The 23,987-nt window shown below is 48.3% G+C and overlaps 1 protein-coding gene across 1 annotated transcript; it reads right to left on the reverse strand.

Moving 5' to 3' along the window:
• Positions 1 to 1,710: 1,710 nt before the first annotated feature.
• Positions 1,711 to 21,550, reverse strand: CTXN1 (cortexin 1). The gene is made up of 4 exons (XM_083422016.1): positions 21,423 to 21,550; positions 10,733 to 10,869; positions 4,112 to 4,221; positions 1,711 to 2,639 (listed from the first exon to the last, which is right to left on the reverse strand). The coding sequence occupies exon 4, from the start codon at positions 2,541 to 2,543 to the stop codon at positions 2,223 to 2,225; it is 321 nt and encodes a 106-aa protein (XP_083278142.1). The 5' UTR covers positions 2,544 to 2,639; positions 4,112 to 4,221; positions 10,733 to 10,869; positions 21,423 to 21,550; the 3' UTR covers positions 1,711 to 2,222.
• Between the last annotated feature and the right edge of the window lie 2,437 nt (positions 21,551 to 23,987).

Below are 23,987 nucleotides of genomic sequence, written 5' to 3' on the forward strand. Positions count from 1 at the left end.
AGGAGGACTAAGCCGCTTCTGGCGAACCAGAGCAGCGCACGGAAACGCCGTTTACCTTCCCGCCTATTTTTCTACTTGCACTTTGATGTGCTTTCGAACTGCTAGGTTGGCAGGAGCAGGGACCAAGCAACGGGAGCTCACCCCGTCGTTGCGGGGATTCGACCGCTGACCTTCTGATCGGCGAGTCCTAGGCTATGTGGTTTAACCCACAGCACTACCCGCATCCCATATGATATTTAGGTGGTACTTAACACCGCTTAAACTAGCAAAAAATGTATAAGAATGTTCCAAACATTTTATCACATGGCCATTTTATCACGGGAGCTCACCCCGCCGCGGGGATTTGAACCACCGACCTTCTGATCGGCAAGTCCTAGGCTGTGGTTTAACCCACAGCGCCACCTGCGTCCTTCGCATCGCTATGGACTGCCTCTATTAACACACATATATATTTCAAAGTAGGATTATTCTGGTTACTGCAAGCTGGCATTAGCATTTCACGTGCATCCACCTCTATTGATTTTCTGTCAAATTTGCCAATTTTTTAATGGGGGGGGCAGAAAGACAGTGCACGCAAGCCCTTTCAAAACATTGCACGTATCCACAGGAGGGCAGGCATAAAATATGTCAGCAATGGCTGGGTGTGCGGAGATCAAAGAGGAGGCAACAGGAAATTTAACAACAAAAGGCAGCTTTATTTCATGGCGAAAGAGGTGCTGGTACCCTTCTTATAGAAATAGCTCCCTGTTCTCAACACACAGAAGAAGAAGAGTTTGGATTTGATATCCCGCTTTATCACTACCCGAAGGAGTCTCAAAGCGGCTAACCTTCTCCTTTCCCTTCCTCCCCCACAACAAACACTCTGTGAGGTGAGTGGGGCTGAGAGACTTCAGAGAAGTGTGACTGGCCCAAGGTCACCCAGCAGCTGCAGGTGGAGGAGCGGGGAAGCGAACCCGGTTACCCAGATTACGTGACTACCGCTCTTAACCACTACACCACACTGGCTCTCACTACACCACAGCACAAAAGAGGCCCGAACTCTGCCTCAAAGGTGAACTGTGGCCTGCACAATTCTTCCCAGAGCCCCTTGGGAAGGGGCGTTTGCAGGATACTAACCTCCCTCCCTTCCACAGCCCTGTCCCAGTTTTCTGCCACCGCCGGAGGAATCTCCTCCATAACCGTCCCTGTGACTCCTGTTTATTCCCCGCCCTTCCCATTCAAATATTATCGCGTTTCACCGTTTCTTAAACAAATGAACCTCAAATTTAATACCCATTTAAAGGCTGGCCTTTCTTCCACGGTGTTTCCAGTTCCCCCTTTCGTCTATTCCGCAATTCCTTCGTTATAATTATAATCGCATTTGTTCCGCTGCTCGTATTTTAATCCTGCCTGCAATTCCATTTAACACAGAATATTTTCCAAACAAACACGGGTCTTGACCGCTTCTTTTGCTATCACCTTTGCCATTTCCAATACAGCTGCACGTCGGAAGCAGTTCCAGAAGTCCGTTCAACTTCCAAAACATTCAAAAACCAAAGCGCAGCCAATTAAGCCACCTTCAATTTCCTTCCTCTCTCGAGACCTCAGAGCTCTCTTCTGCCCCTCGCTGCCGAAACATTCCTTCATCGCCACCCTGTGGCATTTCCCCACCCTTTGCCCACCCCAGCCCACCCCCCTACAACTCCCTACCTCCCCCCCATGACACAAGACATTTCAGGTCACAGCAAAGGGGGCACCCCATCGAGCGACACAGAAAACGGGCAAGGAGTTGGATCAGATCAGAGATTCTCAGCCTCTCTCCGGCGAAGCGGATTTCAAAGGAAATTCCGAACAGATTTTCACACACACACACCCAATTTGGTTCGGAGCACTATTCAGTTTGTCCCGAAACCGTGTGGTTTAGCATTTATTTCACCTGCGCTGAGAAGCTCGGCGGACGCCATGTTTGAAACATAGCTGTCAACATTTCCCTTTTTTATTATTCTGAATAGGATTCCTCACAAGAAAAGGGAAATGTTGACTGCTGTGGTTTGAAACGGGCGCCTTCCCGTGGTTGCTTGCGACCTCACGAAACGGAAAACTCCCCCCCCCTCCATCCCTGCCCACACCCAAATAAAAACCCCACCGCCCCCCTTGAAAACAGCGACTTCGCTTCCCCAGGAAACCCTACTCCAGAAGATGCCAAGGTTTTCCCCGCTTTCGGACATCAGGCCTCGCCCAAGCTATACCAGGGCATAATCAAACTGGCCCCTCTCCAGCCCTTCCTTGTGGTCGGTCCAGGATGATGCGGGCATCCGGCTATAAGGGTCTAGCAGGATGCGGAAGCAACGGACCATCAACATCACCAAGAATGCAAGCAGGAGGATGACGAAGGCAAAGACAGTCTTTTGTTCCGCGTCCATCCCGAAAGGGCTGGGGACGGACTCCACTCGCCCCGGGGACAGGAGCTCGTAATCCAGCGTTGAGGCGTTGTCCATCGCAGCAGCACGGTGAAAACTCCTCGCCAGGGGTGGTGTCAGGCAGCAAGCATCTTCCAGGATCATGTGTGTGTGTGTGTGGTTTTGGGGGGGTGAGGGAGTTTCCTTCCCAGAGATCTACTCCATGACGATGCCGCGCCTCTGACCGAACACCCCAGTCACCTGCGGAAATAGGAGGGTTGGTTTTTTATTATTATTATTAAAGTGACAAACCTAGGCAGCATCTTAAAAAGCAGAGACATCACCTTGCCAACAAAGGTCTGTATAGTTAAAGCTACGGTTTTCCCAGTAGTGATGTATGGAAGTGAGAGCTGGACCGTAAAGAAGGCTGATCGCCGAAGAATGGATGCTTTTGAGTTATGGTGTTGGAGGAGACTCTTGAGAGTCCCATGGACTGCAAGAAGATCCAACCTCTCCATTCGGAAGGAAATCAGCCCTGAGTGCTCACTGGAAGGACAGACCCTGAAGCTGAGACTCCAAGACTTTGGCCACCTCAGGAGAAGAGAAGACTCCCTGGAAAAGACCCTGATGTTGGGAAAGATGGAGGGCACAAGGAGAAGGAGACGACAGAGGGCGAGATGGTGGGACAGTGTTCTTGAAGCTACCAGCATGAGTTTGACCAAACTGTGGGAGGCAGTGGAAGACAGGAGGACCTGGCGTGCTGTGGCCCAGGGGGTCACGAAGAGTCGGACATGACTAAACGACTAAACAACAACAAAAACGTTTTCTTGGAAGGAGGGTCTTTTTATCGTATGTGGTGGTAAAAGCTTTCTGGGAAATGATATCTGGTATCTTCAGATATCTGGTACTGGCAACTGAAGAAGTGTGCATGCACACGAAAGCTCATACCCATAACAAACTTAGCTGGTCTCTAAGGTGCTACTGGAAGGAAGTTTGGAAATCTTAAAAGGATTGTAAAACTAATGAAATGTATAAACTTTAAATAAATATATATATATATAAACTTTTTTTAAAAAAATGAAGTTGCAAGCAGGATTCGAAATCTGGGCAGCGGAAGAGAATTGACCACCATTGTAACAGAGAAAAGAAGTATGAGATTTAGATTTATGCTACATAATGCAGTGGGGGTGTGTGGGTGGAAATAAGGGTGTGAAACAAGGGGGCAGCTGCCCCCCCCCCCAATCAATCAATATCAACACAAATCAATACAAATCTGAGGTTCTGTCCCCACTGTTAAGTTGTGGGTGAACATATCAGACAACACAGCGATTCTTCAAACAGCTCTTCTTTATTCAGAGGCCAGAACAGAACTGAACTGAAGGGCTCAGTCAGCCTGCTTATATAGAGCTCCAGTACAACGTAACTGTAGCAACTTTCTAAAACTATCCAATCACTGAACGTCACTTTCGATCCTTCATTTGCAAAACTATCTACAGTGTCCCCCTGCTGGCCCAGGGTGAGAACTTCAGTACATAACACCCACCCCCAACAAAAACCTGCTCCCCCTAACAAAATTCCTGGCTACACCCATGGTGGGAAGTCAAACCGTTAAGAGAAACATGTACAGGTACTAATGTTGATCTGTTAAAATTTCTGAAAGGTAATAAAAAATCAATATAAAGAGAAAGGAGGAAAGGAGAGGGGGGGTGAGGGGAGATCACATGCCCTCATACCTTCCAGTCGCGGTTCCAGAAGGCTGGCAACTCTAGAATCAGAGGAAAAATTACTTCATCCAATCCCTTCTTCTCCAACATCAGTACAACATCGTTGTTAGGCTGAGAGGCTGCAAAAGAGACAATGAATGGGTTGTAAGACACCGTAACTGTGTCCCTGAAGAACATAGTCATTTCGGTTGGATGAAGGTACCTTTTTCCACCTCTGGTGGACATGCCCAAGGATTAAGTCCTTCTGGGAGATGATATACAATGAATTGAAAAAGGTGTTTAAATACACATTTAGAAAGAACCCAGAAGCCTTTCTCCTGGGTATGGTCAACCAACAGGTTCAGGTGAAGGACAGGACATTTTTTATGTATGCTACAACAGCAGCAAGAGTGCTCATGGCACAGTATTGGAAGACGCAAGAACTACCCACGCTGGAAGAATGGCAGATGAAGGTTATTGACTACATGGAACAAGCAGAAATGACTGGCAGAATCAGAGACCAGGGAGAAGAGACGGTGGAGGAAGATTGGAGGAAGTTTAAAGACTATCCACAGAAACATCATAAGATAAAGAATGTTTGAGGACATCAGATTGAATTTAAAAGAAATATTAGCATAAAAACTTAATGATTAAGAAAGACTAATGTTTTAGACATATGGAAATGTAATTATGTTAAGATACCAAGATTAATTTGAACTAAAGATATGACAGAGGGAAAGAATTTACTGTCAGAATATAAGATATAGAATACAGAGTGAGAAGGACTGGGGAAGTCACAGACCCAGGTTAATGTTAAATAATGCAAAGACACAATGATTGTTTTTAATTTTTTCTTTTATTTTTTCTTGTACACTGTATTTTATATTGTCTGTAAGTGTTGTTTTTTTTTTCATTCTTTTTTGTATTTGTTTGTATTGTCTGTTTATTGATTGTTAAAATAAAAAATATCATTTAAAAAAAAACATAGTCATTTTGGTTGGAGAATGGATGGTGGCTAACAGACTGAGGTTGAATCAGGACAAGACAGAAGTACTGTTTTGGGGGGACAGGGGGCGGGCAGGTGTGGAGGACTCCCTGGTCCTGGATGGGGTCACTGTGCCCCTGAAGAACCAGGTGCGCGGCCTGGGAGTCATTTTGGACTCACCGCTGTCTATGGAGGCGCAGGTTAACTCTGTGTCCAGGGCAGCTCCATCTGGTAAGCAGGCTGAGACCCCACCTGCCTGCAGACTGTCTTGCCAGAGTGGTGCATGCTCTGGTTATCTCCCGCTTGGACTACTGCAATGCATTCTGCATGGGGCTACCTTTGAAGGTGACCCGGAAACTACAACTAATGCAGAATACGGTAGCTAGACTGGTGACTGGGAGTGGCTGCCGGGACCATATAACACCGGTCCTGAAAGACCTCCATTGGCTCCCAGGATGATTCTGAGCACAATTCAAAGTGTTGGTGCTGACCTTAAAAACCCTAAACGGCCCAGTAGACCTGAAGGAGGGTCTCCACCCCCATCATTCAGCCCGGACACAGAGGTCCAGCTCCAAAGGCCTTCTGGCAGTTTCCTCCCTGCAAGAAGTGAGGTTACAGGGAACCAGGCAGAGGGCCTTCTCGGTGGTGGCGCCCGCCCTGTGGAACGCCCTCCCATCAAATGTCAAGGAAATACACACCTATCTGACTTTTAGAAGACATCTGAAGGCAGCCCTCTTTAGGGAAGTTTTTATCGTTTGACGTTTTATCGTGTTTTTAATATTCTCTTGGGAGCCACCCGGAGTGTTAAGAAACCCCCGATTTAATGGCGAATTCTCCAACGGCTAATGAAAAGCATATATAATGCCTTTTTTTCCCAATCGCCCACTCAACTCCTCCTTTCCTTAAATTTTCATTTTGTATTTCACGGAATAAACAGTTCCTTTGCCAGCAAGAACTTCAACTTCATTTGGTTTGAAATACTCAATTTCATCCGCGTTTATTAAAAGTCCTGTTCCCTTAGTAACTTAAGAAAAAATAAATGATATTAATGACAGCATAGGACGGGGAGAGAGACAAAGAGAGACAGAGAGATGGAGATAAGGGAACACAATCAAAGTGGGTTGCATGTGTTTCCGAAAGGAGATGTTTGTCAGGGGAGGGAAGAGGGAGAGAAGGGTTGCTATAAGAAGCGGTTGTTAAACAGAATAAATATTCATAAATGCACACATATCTAAATATATGAACCACGTGTCTGAAATAGTACAGAAGAGCAATCCTAAAGCCATTTTGACTGTCCCAATGACCTCAAATATTCCTCTGCAGTAAGGGAGGCAAATGGTGAAAACCTTCCCATGGTCTTTTTGCTTGCAAATCCTGTCTTAACGGCATATTTGTGTATGGATAAGGTGAGCCTGGTCTGAAGCTCAGCATCAAAAAAACCAAGATCATGTCCACTGGTCCCATCACCTCCTGGCAAATAGAAGGGGAAGAAACGGAGGCAGTGAGAGATTTTACTTTCTTGGGCTCCATGATCACTGCAGATGGTGACAGCAGCCACAAAATTCAAAGACGCCTGCTTCTTGGGAGAAAAGCAATGACAAACCTAGACAGCATCTTAAAAAGCAGAGACATCACCTTGCCAACAAAGGTCCGTATAGTAAAAGCCATGGTTTTCCCAGTAGTGATGTATGGAAGTGAGAGCTGGTCACCGAAGAATGGATGCTTTTGAATTCTGGTGCTGGAGGAGACTCTTGAGAGTCCCATGGACTGCAAGAAGATCAAACCTCTCAATTCTTAAGGAAATCAGCCCTGAGTGCTCACTGGAAGGACAGATCCTGAAGCTGAGGCTCCAATACTTTGGCCACCTCAGGAGAAGAGAAGACTCCCTGGAAAAGACCCTGATGTTGGGAAAGATGGAGGGCACAAGGAGAAGGGGACGACAGAGGACGAGATGGTGGGACAGTGTTCTCGAAGCTACCAGCATGAGTTTGACCAAAGTGCGGGAGGCAGTGGAAGATAGGAGTGCCTGGCGTGCTCTGGTCCAGGGGGTCACGAAGAGTCGGACACGACTAAACGACTCAACAACAACAAAGACAGTATGGAGCTAGATCAAAGAACGGTCTGACTCTGTTCAAGGCAACTTCTCATGCTCCTAACTCCGTGTGAGCAGCAGGGAGTTTCAAACCATAGCCTTTCGATGTCTTACCGGGAAATGCCACAAACTGGACCTTCTGCATGCAAAGCAGGTGTCCTTTTGCTCTTCTATCTCACCCTCCATGTCCCAACCCCGCCAGAGCCGATCTTACCGGCATGCAAAGCTTAACGTCCCCAAACCTCACCTCGATTTGCTGCCGTCCTTGCGAAAGAACCCTAAATCTTCCACGGAGGGAGCAAAGGCTTTTCCTAAGCGTGCCCAGGGTGCAGGAGGGATGCTTGAAATCCAGAATTTAAGCCGCCTCCAGCTCAGATCGCCCTCATGGCATCTCCTTATGAGAACAGAGTTTACCATCTCTACCAACCTGCCGCCCCTCACTGTAATCCTTCTGTTGCGTTAATCTATAATCCTGCCCTTTGGAGATAGCCAGCGCTCCGGTTCATGGGATTAAGGTTTCGTTTGAAGGAAACACGGCGGCTGATTGAAAACACCCGCTGAGTCGGAATAGAGATCCATCCTATCAGGGATAAGCTTCCCGAGTGCCTCTCAGAGAATCGTGAAGTTGGAAGGGGGCACCACATTTTATTTATACCCCGCCCATCTGGCTGGGTTTCCCCAGCCACTCTGGGCGGCTCCCAACAGAATATTCAAACCACATCAAACATTAAAAACTTCCCTAAACAGGGCTGCCATCAGGTGTCTTCTAAAAGTCAGATAGTTGTTTATTTCCTTGACATCTGATGGGAGGGCATTCCACAGGGCGGGCGCCACCACCAAGAAGGCCCTCTGCCTGGTTCCCCGTAACCTGGCTTCTCGCAGGGAGGGAACTGCCCTAAACAGGGCAGATGTCTTCTAAAGCTACCTTTGAAGGTGACTCAGAAACAACAACTAATCCGGAATGTGGCATCTAGACTGGTGACTGGGAGCGGCGGCCGAGACCACATAATACCGGTCCTGAAAGACCTACATTGGCTCCCAGGATGTTTCCGAGCACAATTCAAAGTGTTGGTGCTGACCTTTAAAGCCCTAAACGGCCTTGGTCCAGTATACCTGTAGGGGTGTCTCCACCCCCATTGTTCTGCCCAGACACTGAGGTCCAGCACCGAGGGCCTTCTGGCAGTTCCCTCCCTGCAAGAAGTGAGGTTACAGGGAACCAGATAGAGGGCCTTCTCAGTGGTGGCACCCGCCCTGTGGAACGGCCTCCCATCAGATGTCAAGGAAATAAACAACTATCCAACTTTCAGAAGACACCTGAAGGCAGCGCTGTTTAGGGACGTTTTTAATGTTTCATCTTTTAACGTGTTTTTAATGTTCTGTTGGGAGCCGCCCAGAGTGGCTGGGGAAACCAAGTCAGATTGGCGGGGTATAAATAAAATAATAATAATTATTATTATTATTACATCCATTTCAACCTCTTGCTTGGTACAAGCTGCAAACATAGCATCCCTGGCTAGCAGATACCAAGTTTCAGCTTGAAATATCTGGGGTGAAATATTGCACGCCCCTGTCCACTGCTTGACAGCTCTTCCCATTAGGGACTTTCTAATATTCAGCCGATCAGAAGGTCAGCGGTTCGAATCCCCACGACGGGGTGAGCTCCTGTTGCTCGGTCCCTGCTCCTGCCAACCTAGCAGTTCGAAAGCACACCAGTGCAAGTAGATAAATAGGTACCGCTCCGGCGGGAAGGTAAACGGCGTTTCCATGCGCTGCTCTGGTTCGCCAGAAGCGGCTTAGTCCTGCTGGCCACATGACCCGGAAGCTGTACGCCGGCTCCCTCGGCCAATAAAGAGAGATGAGCGCCGCAACCCCAGTCGGCCGCGACTGGACCTAATGGCCAGGGGTCCCTTTACCTTTACTTTAATATTCAGCCAAAATCCCAAACACACCCAATTTTTCCACCCCTCATCACCCTGGCCACTCGTGAGCTTGGGATATTTCATTTTATCCCCCTAAATGCAGGACGTTTTATCTCGTTCCGAAACAGGGGAGTTCAATGCATGCAGACAGAACAAGGCAACACAGTTTTGTGAAGATTGTGAAGTTCCGAATTATCTAGTCTTTTTCTGCAACAGAACTGACACATTCCTCTTTTTTATTTTAAAAAATGCAAATTTTGGTACGGAGTCTTTTTTTCTACGCAGCATGTCCTCCGCTCTTTCCCCATATGAACATTACTGACGTTCGTGCATGAATCATTAGAAAGCCCCGCGCAAGACTGAATTGATCACTTTCCGCACAGTGTGGGAGTTCGGGTTTTTTGGCCGATCTTCGCGTGTGAACCAGGACTCAACAAGCACCATTTGGTGTTAAGGCAGGAGGTGACGAGGAGCAAATAAATAAATCGAAATGACTCTCTGCTCCGTGACAAGCCAAGATTTCAATGACACATGCAGATCAGATTATTAAAAAGCAGGCAGAATTGAAAGCACAAAAAGTAATTTTGATTCAGCCTGATGCCTGATTGCTTGTAAGATGGTGACCCAAGTAACACAAATGGTAGTGGGAGCTACCTGACGTTTTCTGAACCGCCGTGCTGCTGCGATGAAAAGAGCGTTGGTTTTGTTAAGGGAGATTACTTCAGAGCAACAAATCATTCAGAGAGGCAACAAGCAACCTCCTGCTTTAGGAGTCCCAGAAACTTTTTTTTTTTTTATGGAAAACATTTCTTCCTTGCAATAATCAAGCCATTCTCTCATGCCCTGGCACGCATCTCAGGAAATTACTGTCATATACGACTTGAGTTGGACAGATCAGTCTGTTCCCAATCCAAGTCAATCTTGCAAGCGTCCGTAGCTTCACTCCATCTCATTTCCAAATTAATAGTGTGTGTGTGTTTTCAACAACAAAAAAGGACGGACAAGATTTATATTCAAATACATATTTCATCACAAAAAGTCAAATAAGCTGCAGTCAAATCAGTCCTGCTCAGAGTAGACCCATTGAAGTCAATGCCTAACTAAAGCCCAACCGTTTCAGTAGGTCTATTCTGACTAATATGGGTGGTATCCAATGCCAGCCCTACTCAGAGTAGACCCATTGAAGTTAATAGGCATGTCTAATTTGGCTTAATTACTTATTGGTCTTATTAGCCAGCTGGATACAACCCCAGGCATTTAAAGACATATTTTGTGCGGTATCCCGCTAAATTATACTCGGAGTACAGCCGCTTGAGTTAGAGACCGTGCCAATTAATTTCAATTAGTCCTAATTAGTCCTACTCGTTTCGGTGGGTAGTCTTAACATCAGAAACTGCCTGGATACATAAATGGTTGGAAACTTCTAAGTATTTATCATAAAATAAGGGGGGGAGTGTGCAGAATTGCACATTCTTTCATAGCAAAATTCAGAGAGGTGCAAAACCCCAAGAACTACGACGTTCCGATCCGCTTCTAGCCCAAGAGATGTCCATCGCGTGGCTCTGCTTAAAATACAGACCAAATCGAGTCCTCCTCCGCCCGCCCCCTCTATTGCCCAAAACTTCTGGAGGGTGAGAAAAAAGTGTGGCACATACCTGTTGGGCAAGGCAGTGCCCGTCCGTCAGCCTCGCTGCCGGCCGCATGTCATCTCGAGGATGAACGAGGCACCGTTTTTCCCAGGAGAAGACCGCACGGAAGAACACTGTCCTTCTCAGACACCCCCAGACGGTTCCTATGGAGACACAAGCATCAATTGCAGAAGCAGAAAGGTGGCACTGGGAGAAGAAAACTCATCTTTGCAGAACCGGAGGGAGGGAAACAGCGGCTGCTCCGTCGCCCAGGGCTGAGTCGTGACTTGGGTGGGGAGCGCAGAAAGTCCGTGGATGAGGAAAGGAGAGGAGCGGGTGGCGTGTCACTCATGGCAGCAGTAATGCTGGAGCCCATCTGTCGCTGCTCAAAAATTGGGAGGGTTTCTTTATGGGGGGGGGAGCAGAGTTTTATCCGCCTTCTGCTAGAATGACGAAGCCCACGACTCAGTTAATCCAAATTAGTCAGTTTGGGTTGGTTGTCTTGCGGATTTCATAAGCTATAAATGACCATTGTTTTCTTACCAGGTTGCATCCAGTAACCTCTTTCTGCTGATCCTTAATTATTATTATTATTACATTATTCTTAATTAACTTATTCTTTTAGCCAACTGCTTTAAATATACGCTCTCTTGAAACTGCAGCTTATTACAATAATCCTGCCGAGGTCCTTATCTGTTGACGGTGTGTTTGTAAATATTCAATAAACCATTTCCATTCTTTTATAAAAAGTCTGCTATCTTGATTTCTTATTTTTTCCCCGGTAGGTTTCACCATTTCGGCATATTCCCTAAGTTTTTGTATCCATTAATCTTTCGCTGGGACGACGTCTTCTTTCCATTTTTGGGCAAAGAACATTCTTGCCGCTGCAGTCGCACAAATGAATCAATTTGGGTAGTTCTGGCCCTATAATTCCCAAAAAATGAAAGTTTTTGGGTTTTGTTGTTTACAAATGTTATTTTGAACATTGTTTTCCATTCATTATATATCATTTCCCAGTAAGCTTTAACCTTACAAGACCACCACATATGATTAAAGAAACACTTTCGTTCTCTTTGCATTTCCAACACTTATTTACCGTATTTTTTGCTCTATAAGACTCACTTTTCCCCTCCTAACAAGTAAGGGGAAATGTGTGAGCGTCTTATGGAGCGAATGCAGGCTGCGCAGCTATCCCAGAAGCCAGAACAGCAAGAGGGATTGCTGCTTTCGCTGCGCAGCGATCCCTCTTGCTGTTCTGGCTTCTGAGATTCAGGATATTTTTTTTCTTGTTTTCCTCCTCCAAAAACTAGGTGCGTCTTGTGGTCTGCTGCGTCATATAGAGCGGAAAATACGGTAATTTGGATTTATACATTTCTCCCAATTTACTCGGTGCCAGATACCATCTACATAACATTTTCATGTGCTTTGAAGTTAATTCAGCACCTGGTGGGAACCGCCCCCCCCCCAGTCCTGTATTTTGCCAAAACAAAGGTGGCAATGCTACCAGTGAAAAAATCCTGGGCACTGTACTGTGCCCCTCACAGACCTCCATTTCCCAGTGCCCTTTTCAAACTACAGTTCCCAGAATTCTTTGGGGGGAAAGTACACAGAATGAGCATGCTCAGCTGCCACAGAACAATGTCAGTTGGAGGGGGGTTGGAAAAGGGGAGATGAAATGGAGCCTCTTGGGAGAGGGACTGGCAGGCTGGCCGGCATCCTAGACCAGCGGTTCTCAACCTGTGGGTCCCCAGATGTTGCTGGACGACAACTCCCATCATCCCTGACCACTCGTCACGCTGGCTAGGGATGATGGGAGTTGTAGTCCAACGACATCTGGGGGCCCACAGGTTGAGAAACACTGTCCTAGACCATGGATCGGCAAACTAAGGACCGTGGGCTGGATCAGGCCCATTTGCCTTCTAGATCTGGCCTGCAGACAGTCCAGATAAAGCTATGGTTTTCCCAGTAGTGGAAGTGAGAGCTGGGCCATAAAGAAGGCTGATTGCCGAAGAATGGATGCTTTTCTGGTGCTGGAGGAGACTCTTGAGAGTCCCATGGACTGCAAGAAGATCAAACCTCTCCATTCTGAAGGAAATCAGCCCTGAGTGCCCTTCCAGCAGCCCTGGAAGGACAGATCCTGAAGCTGAGGCTCCAAGACTTGGGCCACCTCATGAGAAGAGAAGACTCCCTGGAAAAGACCCTGATGCTGGGAAAGATGGAGGGCGCAAGGAGAAGGGGATGACAGAGGGCGAGATGGTGGGACAGTGTTCTCAAAGCTACCAGCATGAGTTTGACCAAACTGCTGGAGGCGGTGGAAGACAGGAGTGCCTGGCGTGCTCTGGTCCAGGGGGTCACAAAGAGTCGGACACGACTAAACGACTAAACAACAACAACAATTGATTGGTGATGTGGTAATGCTGTGTTGTATTATTTATGCAAATTGATTTTCTCTGTAGAAGAACTATCCACTGCAACATTTTGTTGTGTGCATGCACACCCTGGTAGTATTACAGTAGTACCTCGGGTTAAGTACTTAATTCGTTCTGGAGGTCCGTTCTTAACCTGAATCTGTTCTTAACCTGAGGCACCACTTTACCTAATGGGGACTCCTGCTGCCGCCGTGCGGCCGGAGCACGATTTCTGTTCTCATCCTGAAGCAAAGTTCTTAACCTGAAGCAATATTTCTGGGTTAGCAGAGTCTGTAACCTGAAGCGTATGTAACCTGAAGCGTATGTAACCCGAGGTACCACTGTATTTTGCAACAAGAGTTAATCCAAGCCCCGCCTCCGTCTGTCCGTCCTTAAGAGCAGGTGGAAGCACAATTCATTCTGGCACAAAAGAATTTAATCCGATTGTTTCTGGTGTGCCTCCATCTGGTCCCTTTGCAGAGCTGTCTCTCAACTCCGGGAATTTTGCTTTAGTTGACGCTTCTCTGACATGAACAACGACCCCTTGCCACCCCATTTCTGCCTGTAGTCCTACTGCACACGTATTTATTTGCCTGGTTCACCAGATTACGAGTCCACCACTCTTAACCACTACACCACACTGGCTCTCTAGTGTGGCACACTGGCACACTAGTGCAACGTTGACTTGATCAAAGAGGGTCCTTTGAGCAAACTTTGACACCAGGAAGCAAAATCAATTGGCACTCAAGTCCAGAGCACTGTGATGGGACGCGGGTGGCGCTGGGGGTTAAACCACAGAGCCTAGGACTTGCCGATTGGAAGGTCGGCGGTTCGAATCCCCATGACTGGGTGAGCTCCCGTTGCTCGGTCCCTGTTCCTGCCAACCTAGCAGTTCAAAAGCACGTCAAAGTGCAAGTAGATAAATAGGTACTGCTCCAGCGGGAAGGTAAACGGCGTTTCCGTGCGCTGCTCTGGTTCGCCAGAAGCGGCTTAGTCATGCTGGCCACATGACCCGGAAGCTGTACGCCGGCTCCCTCCGCCAATAAAGCGAGATGAGCGCCGCAACCCGAGTCGGCCACAACTGGACCTAATGGTCAGGGGTCCCTTTACCTTTACCAGAGCACTGTGAACCTGAGCTGTTGACACAGAGATATTTCCAAGGCTGCGGAGTCTTGATTTGGAGACCAGCTTGCGTGCCGGCAGCAAAGCGTTTTCAAACGCGGTTCGTGGGAGAGCCGGTGCCGAAAACTCTTGCTTTGAAGGCAAGCCAAGCTTCTCAGATGCAAGGAGTTCTTTGCCGATGGATTTTGCCAGGTCAATTACAGCGCTGGAGAAATCATTTCCCTAAGGCCTCATTTCAAGCAAGTGGGGAGGAGGGGGGGGGACAGGAGAAAGAGGCAGCAGAAGCAGAGGGGATTAAAGGAAGATCGGACCAGACTCCAGCCCTAACTGCAGCCTCCTTCCAAACTCTCTGCAAATGCTTTATTCTTCGTCCTCAGTTTACCGTATTTTTCGCTCTATAAGACGCACCGGACCACAAGACACACCTAGTTTTTGGAGAAGGAAAACAAGAAAAAATATATTCTGAATCTCAGAAGCCAGAACAGCAAGAGGGATCGCTGCGCAGTGAAAGCAGCAATCGCTCTTGCTGTTCTGGCTTCTGGGATAGCTGCGCAGCCTGCATTCGCCCCATAAGACGCACACACATTTCCCCTTACTTTTTAGGAGGGGAAAAAGTGAGTCTTATAGAGCAAAAAATACGGTAATTATAAACCTCCTTTTTAAAATGAATAGATAAATAAAATTGGAAATTCCAACACAATAATTTTATCAAAAATACACCATCCACATTATTATTGTTATTATTATTATTCCCTCCATTTTTCCCCTCCCTCCTCCCCCCCTAAACAACCCCCCCCAACCTCCCACCCCACCCCTCAGCTCCTTTCTCTGGTTTCTCAACACATATTTCCATCTGCGTGTTATAAAACTGTAAAAAAATCCTCAAATTGTCAGAAGGTCGGCGGTTCGAATCCCCGCAATGACGAGGTGAGCTCCCATTGCTCGGTCCCTGCTCCTGCAAACCCTGCAGTTCAAAAGCATGTCTAAGTGCAAGTAGATAAATAGGTACCACTCCAGCGGGAAGGTAAATGGCGTTTCCGTGCACTGCTCTGGTTCGCCAGAAGCGGCTGAGTCCTGCTGGCCACATGACCCGGAAGCTGAACGCCGGCTCCCTCGGCCAGTAAAGCGAGATGAGCGCTGCAACCCCAGAGTCGCCCGCGACTGGACCTAATGGTCAGGGGTCCCTTTACCTTTACTTTTGTAAGCTTTAAGCTTTTACTTTTCTCCTGCTTGCCATTAAAAAAAAGATTAAGTTAGAATTGGCCCAGGAACAAGTTACAAAAGTTTTCGGTTCAAAGAAGGGAAGAATTCCTCTCCTTTCAGATTAACAGTGACACCGGGGGATCGCAGGTATATTGATTAAAACGCAGCTCAGAAAGGAATCAATGGCATCCTGCCGTCATCGCATTAGGATTCCTTTCAGGATTCAATCACGGCCCGTGTGCACTCAGGCAAATCAGGAAGCGGCCGCAAGGATGTGAACTGAAAGCAGCGGAGATTTTCTGCCGCCTCAGCAGGGCTCCAAAGCGAAGAGGCGGCAGAAACGTCCCATTGCAATTGCGTAGGTGGTGCTGGAAAAAGACGATCCGGTATCCCAGAGAACGAGTGAGATGCGGCGAACCCCATGAACAGGTTGTTTGGATTCTGTCCCTAAACTTGGAGCCTGCAGACTCACTCCTGGAATAACAATGGATCCCAACAGCAGTGGCGTAGCGTGGGTTGTCAGCACCCGGGACAAGGCAAGTAATTTGCGCCCCCTAACCTGGGGCAAGGCAAGTAATTTGCACCCCCCGCTGCACTGTCCCTCCCCCAGATAGTCCCTCGCTCTCTCTCCGCACCGCACCGCACGCCTGGGACCCCCCCCCTCCACAGTGGGCGGCGACCCGGCGGCTCGGATCGGATTCGCACAGCCAGCACTGCAGTGAGAGAGAGTGAGTGAGCCAGGTAGGGGCAGAGAGCTGCGAGTGCGAGCGCCCCCCCCCAGATGTTGCGCCCGGTGCGACCAGCCCCCCCTGCACCCCCCATGCTACGCCACTGCCAACAGAATATAAAAAATGCATCAGACATTAAAAACTTCCCTAAACAGGGCTGCCTTCAGATGTCTTCTAAAAGTCAGGTAGTTATTTATTTCCTTGACGTCTGATGGGAGGGCGTTCCACAAGGTGGGCGCCACCACCAAGAAGGCCCTCTTCCTGGTCCCCTGCCACCTCACCTCTCGCAGGGAGGGAACCGCCAGAAGGCCCTCGGAGCTGGACCTCAGTGTCCGGGCTGGACGATGGGGGTGGAGACGCTCCTTCAGGTATACTGGACCGAGGCCGTTTAGGGCTTTCAAGGTCAGCACCAACACTTTGAATTGTGCTCGGAAACGTCCTGGGAGCCAATGGAAGTCTTTCAGGACTGGTGTTATGTGGTCTTGGCGGCCGCTCCCAGTCACCAGTCTAGCTGCCGCATTCTGGATTAGTTGTCGTTTCCAGGTCACCTTCAAAGGCAGCCCCTGAGCTATACTGACATATGAAAGGTATCCTTGGTTAAGCATCCTCAGGCACCATGAAAGATCTTACTAGTACAGTGGTAGCTCGGGTTACAGATGCTTCAGGTTACAGACTCCGCTATCCCAGAAATAGTACCTCGGGTTAAGAACTTTGCTTCAGGATGAGAACAGAAATTGCGTGGCGGCAGAGCAGTGGCAGCGGGAGGCCCATTAGCTAAAGTGGTAAAAGGTAAAGGTAAAGGACCGTTAGGTCCAGTCGTGGCCGACTCTGGGGTTGCGGAGCTCATCTCGCTTTATTGGCCGAGGGAGCCGGCGTACAGTTTCCGGGTCATGTGGCCAGCAGGACTAAGCCACTTCTGGCGAACCAGAGCAGCGCACGGAAATGCTGTTTACCTTCCCGCCAGAGCGGTACCTCTTTATCTACTTGCACTTTGACGTGCTTTCGAACTGCTAGGTTGGCAGGAGCAGGGACCGAGCAACGGGAGCTCACCTGTCATTGCAGGGATTCGAACCGCCGACCTTCTGATCGGCAAGTCCTAGCCTCTGTGGTTTAACCCACAGCGCCACCCACGTCCCTCAGGTTAAGAACAGTTTCAGGCTAAGAACAGACCTCCAGAACGAATTAAGTTCTTAACCCGAGGTACCACTGCACAATATTTCCACTTTGCCTGGCGAAGATTCCTATGTGGTTTGGAAGCTTGCATCCTAGGACGGAGCCATGTGTAACAAGAAGGCTGACACATATCTGCCCCAACCCAAGCCTTCCTTAGGTCATTTGGATTCTGTCCCTAACTCGGCGTAAGCAGAGTCATGCGTGGAAATCTTGGTTTTAATTAGCTGTGTTTTAGCACCCAGGGAGAATAATTCTTCCCCGCCTCCCGAAAGGGAAAATGCATGTATATAATGCATAAAGGTAAAGGTACCCCTGCCCGTACAGGCAGACTCTAGGGTTGTGCGCCCATCTCACTCAAGAGGCCAGGGGCCAGCGCTGTCCAAAGACACTTCCGGGTCACGTGACCAGCGTGACATCGCTGCTCTGGCGAGCCAGAGCCGCACACGGAAACGCCGTTTACCTTCCCGCCAGTAAGCGGTCGATATTTATCTAGTTGCACTTTGACATGCTTTCGAACTGCTAGGTTGGCAGGCGCTGGGACCGAACGACGGGAGCGCACCCCGCCGCGGGGATTCGAACCGCCGACCTGACGATCGGCAAGTCGTAGGCGCTGAGGTTTTACCCACAGCGCCACCCGCGTCCCAATATAATGCATAGGGGTGTGCATATAAAAACGCAAGCAAGTATTGCATGATTCTAGGCACACACACAAAACAACCCCTGGTGGTTTTTCATCTGGGACCAACCTGTGGGTGCCGTGTTTCAAAAATGCAGAATAAAAAACACACAACCCACACTTCAAGGAGGGAGAATACAGAAAAATGAAATCGTGCACCTATCAAGAAACAGGCTGCTTCAATTATAGCAAAAGAGACTAATTGATTCGCGAAGGATCTCCCTCACCCCCGGGTAGGTTTTGCCAAACTCCCCCAAGTTCTTAATGGGATTTATTCGTTTCTTTTCTGTTTCTAATGAGTGCGGCAGTAGAAATATGTTCCGTTGTGGGAGCTGGTCCTCGAGGGAGCGAGTGTCATGTGTGTGAGCCCTGCCGGAGGTTGATGGACAGGGGAGCTGATCTTTGCTGATTCTTAGATATGGTTATTTCTCTCTCTCTTGCACACACCTCCATCTGCAGAACAGCCCACGGAGGAGGCTGTTGACAGATGCACTTAGCAACCAGCAGAGGGAAGTGGGGCGGGTTGTGGAGGAATGTGGGGACCTTGAGAGCAGTACATGTGAAAAGGATCTAGGAGTCTTGGTTGACCACAAACTTGACATGAGCCAGCAGTGTGACGCGGCAGCTAAAAAAGCCAATGCAATTCTGGGCTGCATCAATAGGAGTATAGCATCTAGATCAAGGGAAGTAATAGTGCCACTGTATTCTGCTCTGGTCAGACCTCACCTGGAGTACTGTGTCCAGTTCTGGGCACCACAGTTCAAGAAGGACACTGACAAACTGGAACGTGTCTAGAGGAGGGCAACCAAAATGGTCAAAGGCCTGGAAATGATGCCTTATGAGGAACGGCTAAGGGAGCTGGGCATGTTTAGCCTGGAGAAGAGGAGGTTAAGGGGTGATATGATAGCCATGTTCAAGTATATAAAAGGATGTCACATAGGGGAGGGAGAAAGGTTGTTTTCTGCTGCTCCAGAGAAGCGGACACGGAGCAATGGATCCAAACTACAAGAAAGAAGATTCCACCTCAACATTAGGAAGAACTTCCTGACAGTAAGAGCTGTTTGACAGTGGAATTTGCTGCCAAGGAGTGTGGTGGAGTCTCCTTCTTTGGAGGTCTTTAAGCAGAGGCTTGACAACCATATGTCAGGAGTGCTCTGATGGTGTTTCCTGCTTGGCAGGGGGTTGGATTCGATGGCCCTTGTGGTCTCTTCCAACTCTATGATTCTATGATAGATATGGTTCTTTTTCTCTCTCTTGCACACACCTCCATCTGCAGAACAGCCCACGGAGGAGGCTGTTGACAGATGCACTTAGCAACCAGCAGAGGGGAGTGGGGCGGGTTGTGGAGGAACGTGGGGACCTGTCAGAGCACCTAGCTTCAGCACTGCCCAGAGTTTCAGGCAGGGGACATTTCCAGCCCTAACCCGGGTGGAACCAGGGACATTCTGCAGGCGGGCAGGTGCCCCACCATTGAGCAGGTAAACGTGGATAACTTGAGAAGGAGCTACAGGCTCAAGCAGAGGACTTCTGCATGGAAAGTAGGGTCACTAGGGCACCCCAAGAAACCAACCCAAGCAGCCATCGTTCTGCCCGGACACTGAGGTCCAGCTCCGAGGGCCTTCTGGCGGTTCCCTCGCTGCGAGAAGCCAAGTTACAGGGAAGCAGGCAGAGGGCCTTCTCGGTGGTGGCACCTGCCCTGTGGAATGCCCTCCCACCAGATGTCAAAGAGAAAAATAACTACCAAACTTTTAGAAGACATCTGAAGACAGCCCTGTTTAGGGAAGCTTTAAATGTTTAATAGGTTATTGTATTTTAGTGTTTTGTTGGAAGCCGCCCAGAGTGGCTGGGGAAACCCAGCCAGATGGGCGAGGTATAAATAATAAATTATTATTATTACCCAAATTAGAATGAATAATCTGAGCACATGGTTAAAGATCTGAAGAAAGAACAAGTTTTGGGGGAGGGGTTAAAGGGGGGAAATTAGGATAAATCAGTAGGGACAAAAGTATATACTGCTATGTTTAACTAATAGGAGGAAGATTTTGATGCATGTTATGAATGATTTTTTTTAAAAAAAATTGTAAGTTATTCGACATTCCTGGATGAAAGTGTGATCATAAAGAATGGGGGGGGGATAAATTAAAGAAAAGGAAAAAGACTAGGGCACCCCAAAAAGTGCCATTTGGGTGCTGAGAGTGCCTCTGTCTTCCCCATGGGTGAAACTTTTACTTTCTCTTCCCAGCCTCAATTCTGCCTTCCTTCTTCCACCCCCCAAAAAGGAATACACGTTGTGCCAAATCAACCACTGTGGGCTGCATTCTTAGAAGGGCTTGAGGTCCCTTGACCACCCCCCCCCAAAAAAAAAAATATAGATTTGAGTGGCCGGGGTTCCCCCAAAGTGAATTGCAATTCAAATGGTATCCATGTGCCTTTGCGATCAGTTATGTGATGTGGGGGTTACTTGCGCCGCCCCTCCCCATTTTTTAATTCAAGTCGGCACCCCCGGATGCGTCAGAGTTCGGTCCTGCTCAGAGCTGACCCAGTGAAGTTGGCGGGTGTGGAGAAACTTGTGCCCATCTATAGAAGCCCCCCCCCCGTAAAATATTGGGTGGGACTAGTTCCCCCCCCCCCTCACCCAAGTTGAATGGCATTGCCATTCAAATGTTGTGCGTAGGACTGATTCGCAGCTGTCAACTTTCCCCTTTCCTTGCGAGGAATCTTATTCGGAATAAGGGAATTTTAAATAAAAGGGAACAGTTGACAGCTATGGGCTGATTGGGCAGGGCGGGTCTTCGCCCCCCACCTACACACACACACACACGCCAAATCTTTCTTTTTAAAAGAAATCTTCATTTTTTTACAAATTGGGCACAAGTTAAAGCAAATTTAGCATCCCTCCGCCGCCGCCCCCCCCCTAAGTATTTCATTCCAGTTGCCCCCCCCCCCTGCGTCCATCAATTCAACTGGGTCTCCCTACATACATTAAGCAACACAGAAATATCGACACCCCACCCCACCCATATTCCACCCCCTCTCCCCCTTTCCTTCCTAACGTCTCAACAGATGAAACCGATTTGTAAAAATGTTACATGGGAAAAAATACATTACGCATACTTCTGTAAACCAAGAAAATCTTTAATACAAATACAAATAAATAAATAAATTGCACTGGGTCTACTCTGAGCAAAAACTTGCTCAGCCTCTTCTCTCGCTCAGCCCAGGCTCCCCTGCTCTGACTGGCAGCGTCCCAATGCTACCTTCCCAAAAACTGGGTGTGCCCGGCGGGGCTGGCACCCGGCAGCCCTCTCCCTCTCCTGGTACCCTGGCTTGCTGCACCCGCCAGCCGGGAATTGGGTGGTCCCTCCCGGGGGGGTCCTTAGCCAAAGCCACAGAGCATCACCACTCACCTTTCCCTCCGGGAGACGAGGATGCTGCGTGCGCCCACCTGGGCGCGGAAGGAGCGGGCAGGTGTCTCCGCGCGGCGCATCCCTGGCTGCTCAAGGCGCCCTTGCCGCCGCCCGGCCAGACTGCATCTCCTCCGGCTCCATCATCTGCAGAGGAGGCGCCGTCGCCCTTCGCAGGTGCTAGGCAGGATTTTTGAATTCCACCCGGCCTTCGCCATTGGCCGCGGAGTTGCCAGGGGGCGGGGCAGGGAAAGGAGTGATGGAGGGGGGGGGAGAGGAACACTGAGGACTAGCGGCTTGTCGGGAGAATGCGCTTTCTCCGGACGCGTGGCTGGTTGGTTGATAAGCAGGATAAAGGAATGGAAACCAGTGCCGGATTTACCAATAATCATAATAATAATAAATTTTATTTATACCCCGCCCTCCCAAGCCAAGGCCGGGCTCAGGGCGGCTAACAAGCAATAATAAAAACAAATTGAATGAGTACAACTTAAGAACAAGATTAAAATGCAGCATTAAAACATCGAAACATTAAAATGCAGCCTAAACAAGCTATAGCTTAGGGCCCCACTCTCTTGGGGGCCCCCAAAAAAAATTAAAGGGGGAAAAAAACCTGGATGTGCGTTTCCAAAATATAAGATAACAAGTAAATAAAATAAAACCTACAATTGTTATTTCGTGTTATGTTGTTGTTGTTTAGTCGTTCAGTCGTGTCCGACTCTTCGTGACCCCATGGACCAGAGCACGCCAGGCACTTCTGTCTTCCACTGCCACCCGCAGTTTGGTCAGATTCATGTTTGTAGCTTCGAGAACACTGTCTAACCATCTCGTCCTCTGTCGTCCCCTTCTCCTTGTGCCCTCCATCTTTCCCAACATCAGGGTCTTTTCCAGGGAGTCTTCTCTTCTCATGAGGTGGCCAAAGTATTGGAGCCTCAGCTTCATGATCTGTCCTTCCAGTGAGCACTCAGGGCTGATTTCCCTAAGAATGGATGCGTTTGATCTTCTTGCAGTCCATGGGACTCTCAAAAGTCTCCTCCAGCACCATAATTCAAAAGAATCAATTCTTCGGCGATCAGCCTTCTTTATGGTCCAGCTCTCACTTCCATACATCACTACTGGGAAAACCATAGCTTTTACCATACGGACCTTTGTTGGCAAGGTGATGTCTCTACTTTTTAGAATGCTATCTAGGTTTGCCATTGCTTTCCTCCCTAGAAGCAGGCGTCTCTTAATTTCGTGGCTGCTGTCACCATCTGCAGTGATCATGGAACCCAAGAAAGTAAAATCTCTCACTGCTTCCATTTCCTCCCCTTCTATTTGCCAGGAGGTGATGGGACCAGTGGCCATGATCTTCGTTTTTTTGATGTTGAGCTTCAGACCATATTTTGTGCTCTCCTCTTTCACCCTCCATAAAAGGTTTTTTAATTCCTCCTCACTTTCTGCCATCAAGGTTGTGTCATCTGCATATCTGAGGTTGTTGATATTTCTTCCAGCAATCTTAATTCCGGCTAGGGATTCATCCAGCCCAGCCTTTCGCATGATGAATTCTGCATATAAGTTAAATAAGCAGGGAGACAAAATACAGCCTTGTCGTACTCCTTTCCCAATTTTGAACCAATCAGTTGTTCCATATCCAGTTCTAACTGTAGCTTCTTGCCCCACATAGAGATTTCTCAGGAGACAGATGAGGTGATCAGGCACTCCCATTTCTTTAAGAACTTGCCATAGTTTGCTGTGATCGACACAGTCAAAGGCTTTTGCGTAGTCAATGAAGCAGAAGTAGATGTCTTTCTGGAACTCTCTAGCTTTCTCCATAATCCAGCGCATGTTTGCAATTTGGTCTCTGGTTCCCCTGCCTCTTCTAAATCCAGCTTGCACAGATTTCGTGTTATAGCACGTTTCAATCTAGAGACTAGATTATGCGTCTTTGTAAATTGTGTTTCTAAAGGAACTTTAGGTAAAGGTAAAGGTAAAGGTAAAGGTAAAGGGACCCCTGAGCATTAGATCCAGTCATGGCCAACTCTGGGGTTGCGGCGCTCATCTCGCTTTATTGGCCGAGGGAGCCAGCGTACAGCTCATGTGGCCAGCAGGACTAAGCCGCTTCTGGCGAACCAGAGCAGCGCACGGAAACGCCGTTTACCTTCCCGCCGGAGTGTTGCCTATTGATCTACTTGCACTTTGGCGTGCTTTCGAACTGCTAGGTGGGCAGGAGCGGGGACTGAGCAACGGGAGCTCACCCCGTCATTGCGGGGATTCGAACCGCCGACCTTCTGAACAGCAAGTCCTAGGCTCTGTGGTTTAACCCACAGCGCCACCCGCGTCCCTTAATATACCGTACGTCTTCTTAATTGTATTTCACTATTCATATACTTCTTCTTAATTGTATTTCAGTTTGATAAAATACATGTTTTGCTATGTGCAAATGGCTCTAGATATCTATTAGGTCCATAAATTACCATTTACCTAAATCTGGCCCTGGTAGCAAGTACTAGGGAGATAATGGAGTTATAGGGGTTATAGAAAAAGCTGCAGTAGAAAAGGTTAATAATAGGACCCACAGAGGGGAAG

Source organism: Podarcis tiliguerta (genome assembly GCF_965153285.1).
Source record: "Podarcis tiliguerta genome assembly, chromosome: 18".
Classification (NCBI taxonomy): Eukaryota; Metazoa; Chordata; class Lepidosauria; order Squamata; family Lacertidae; genus Podarcis; species Podarcis tiliguerta.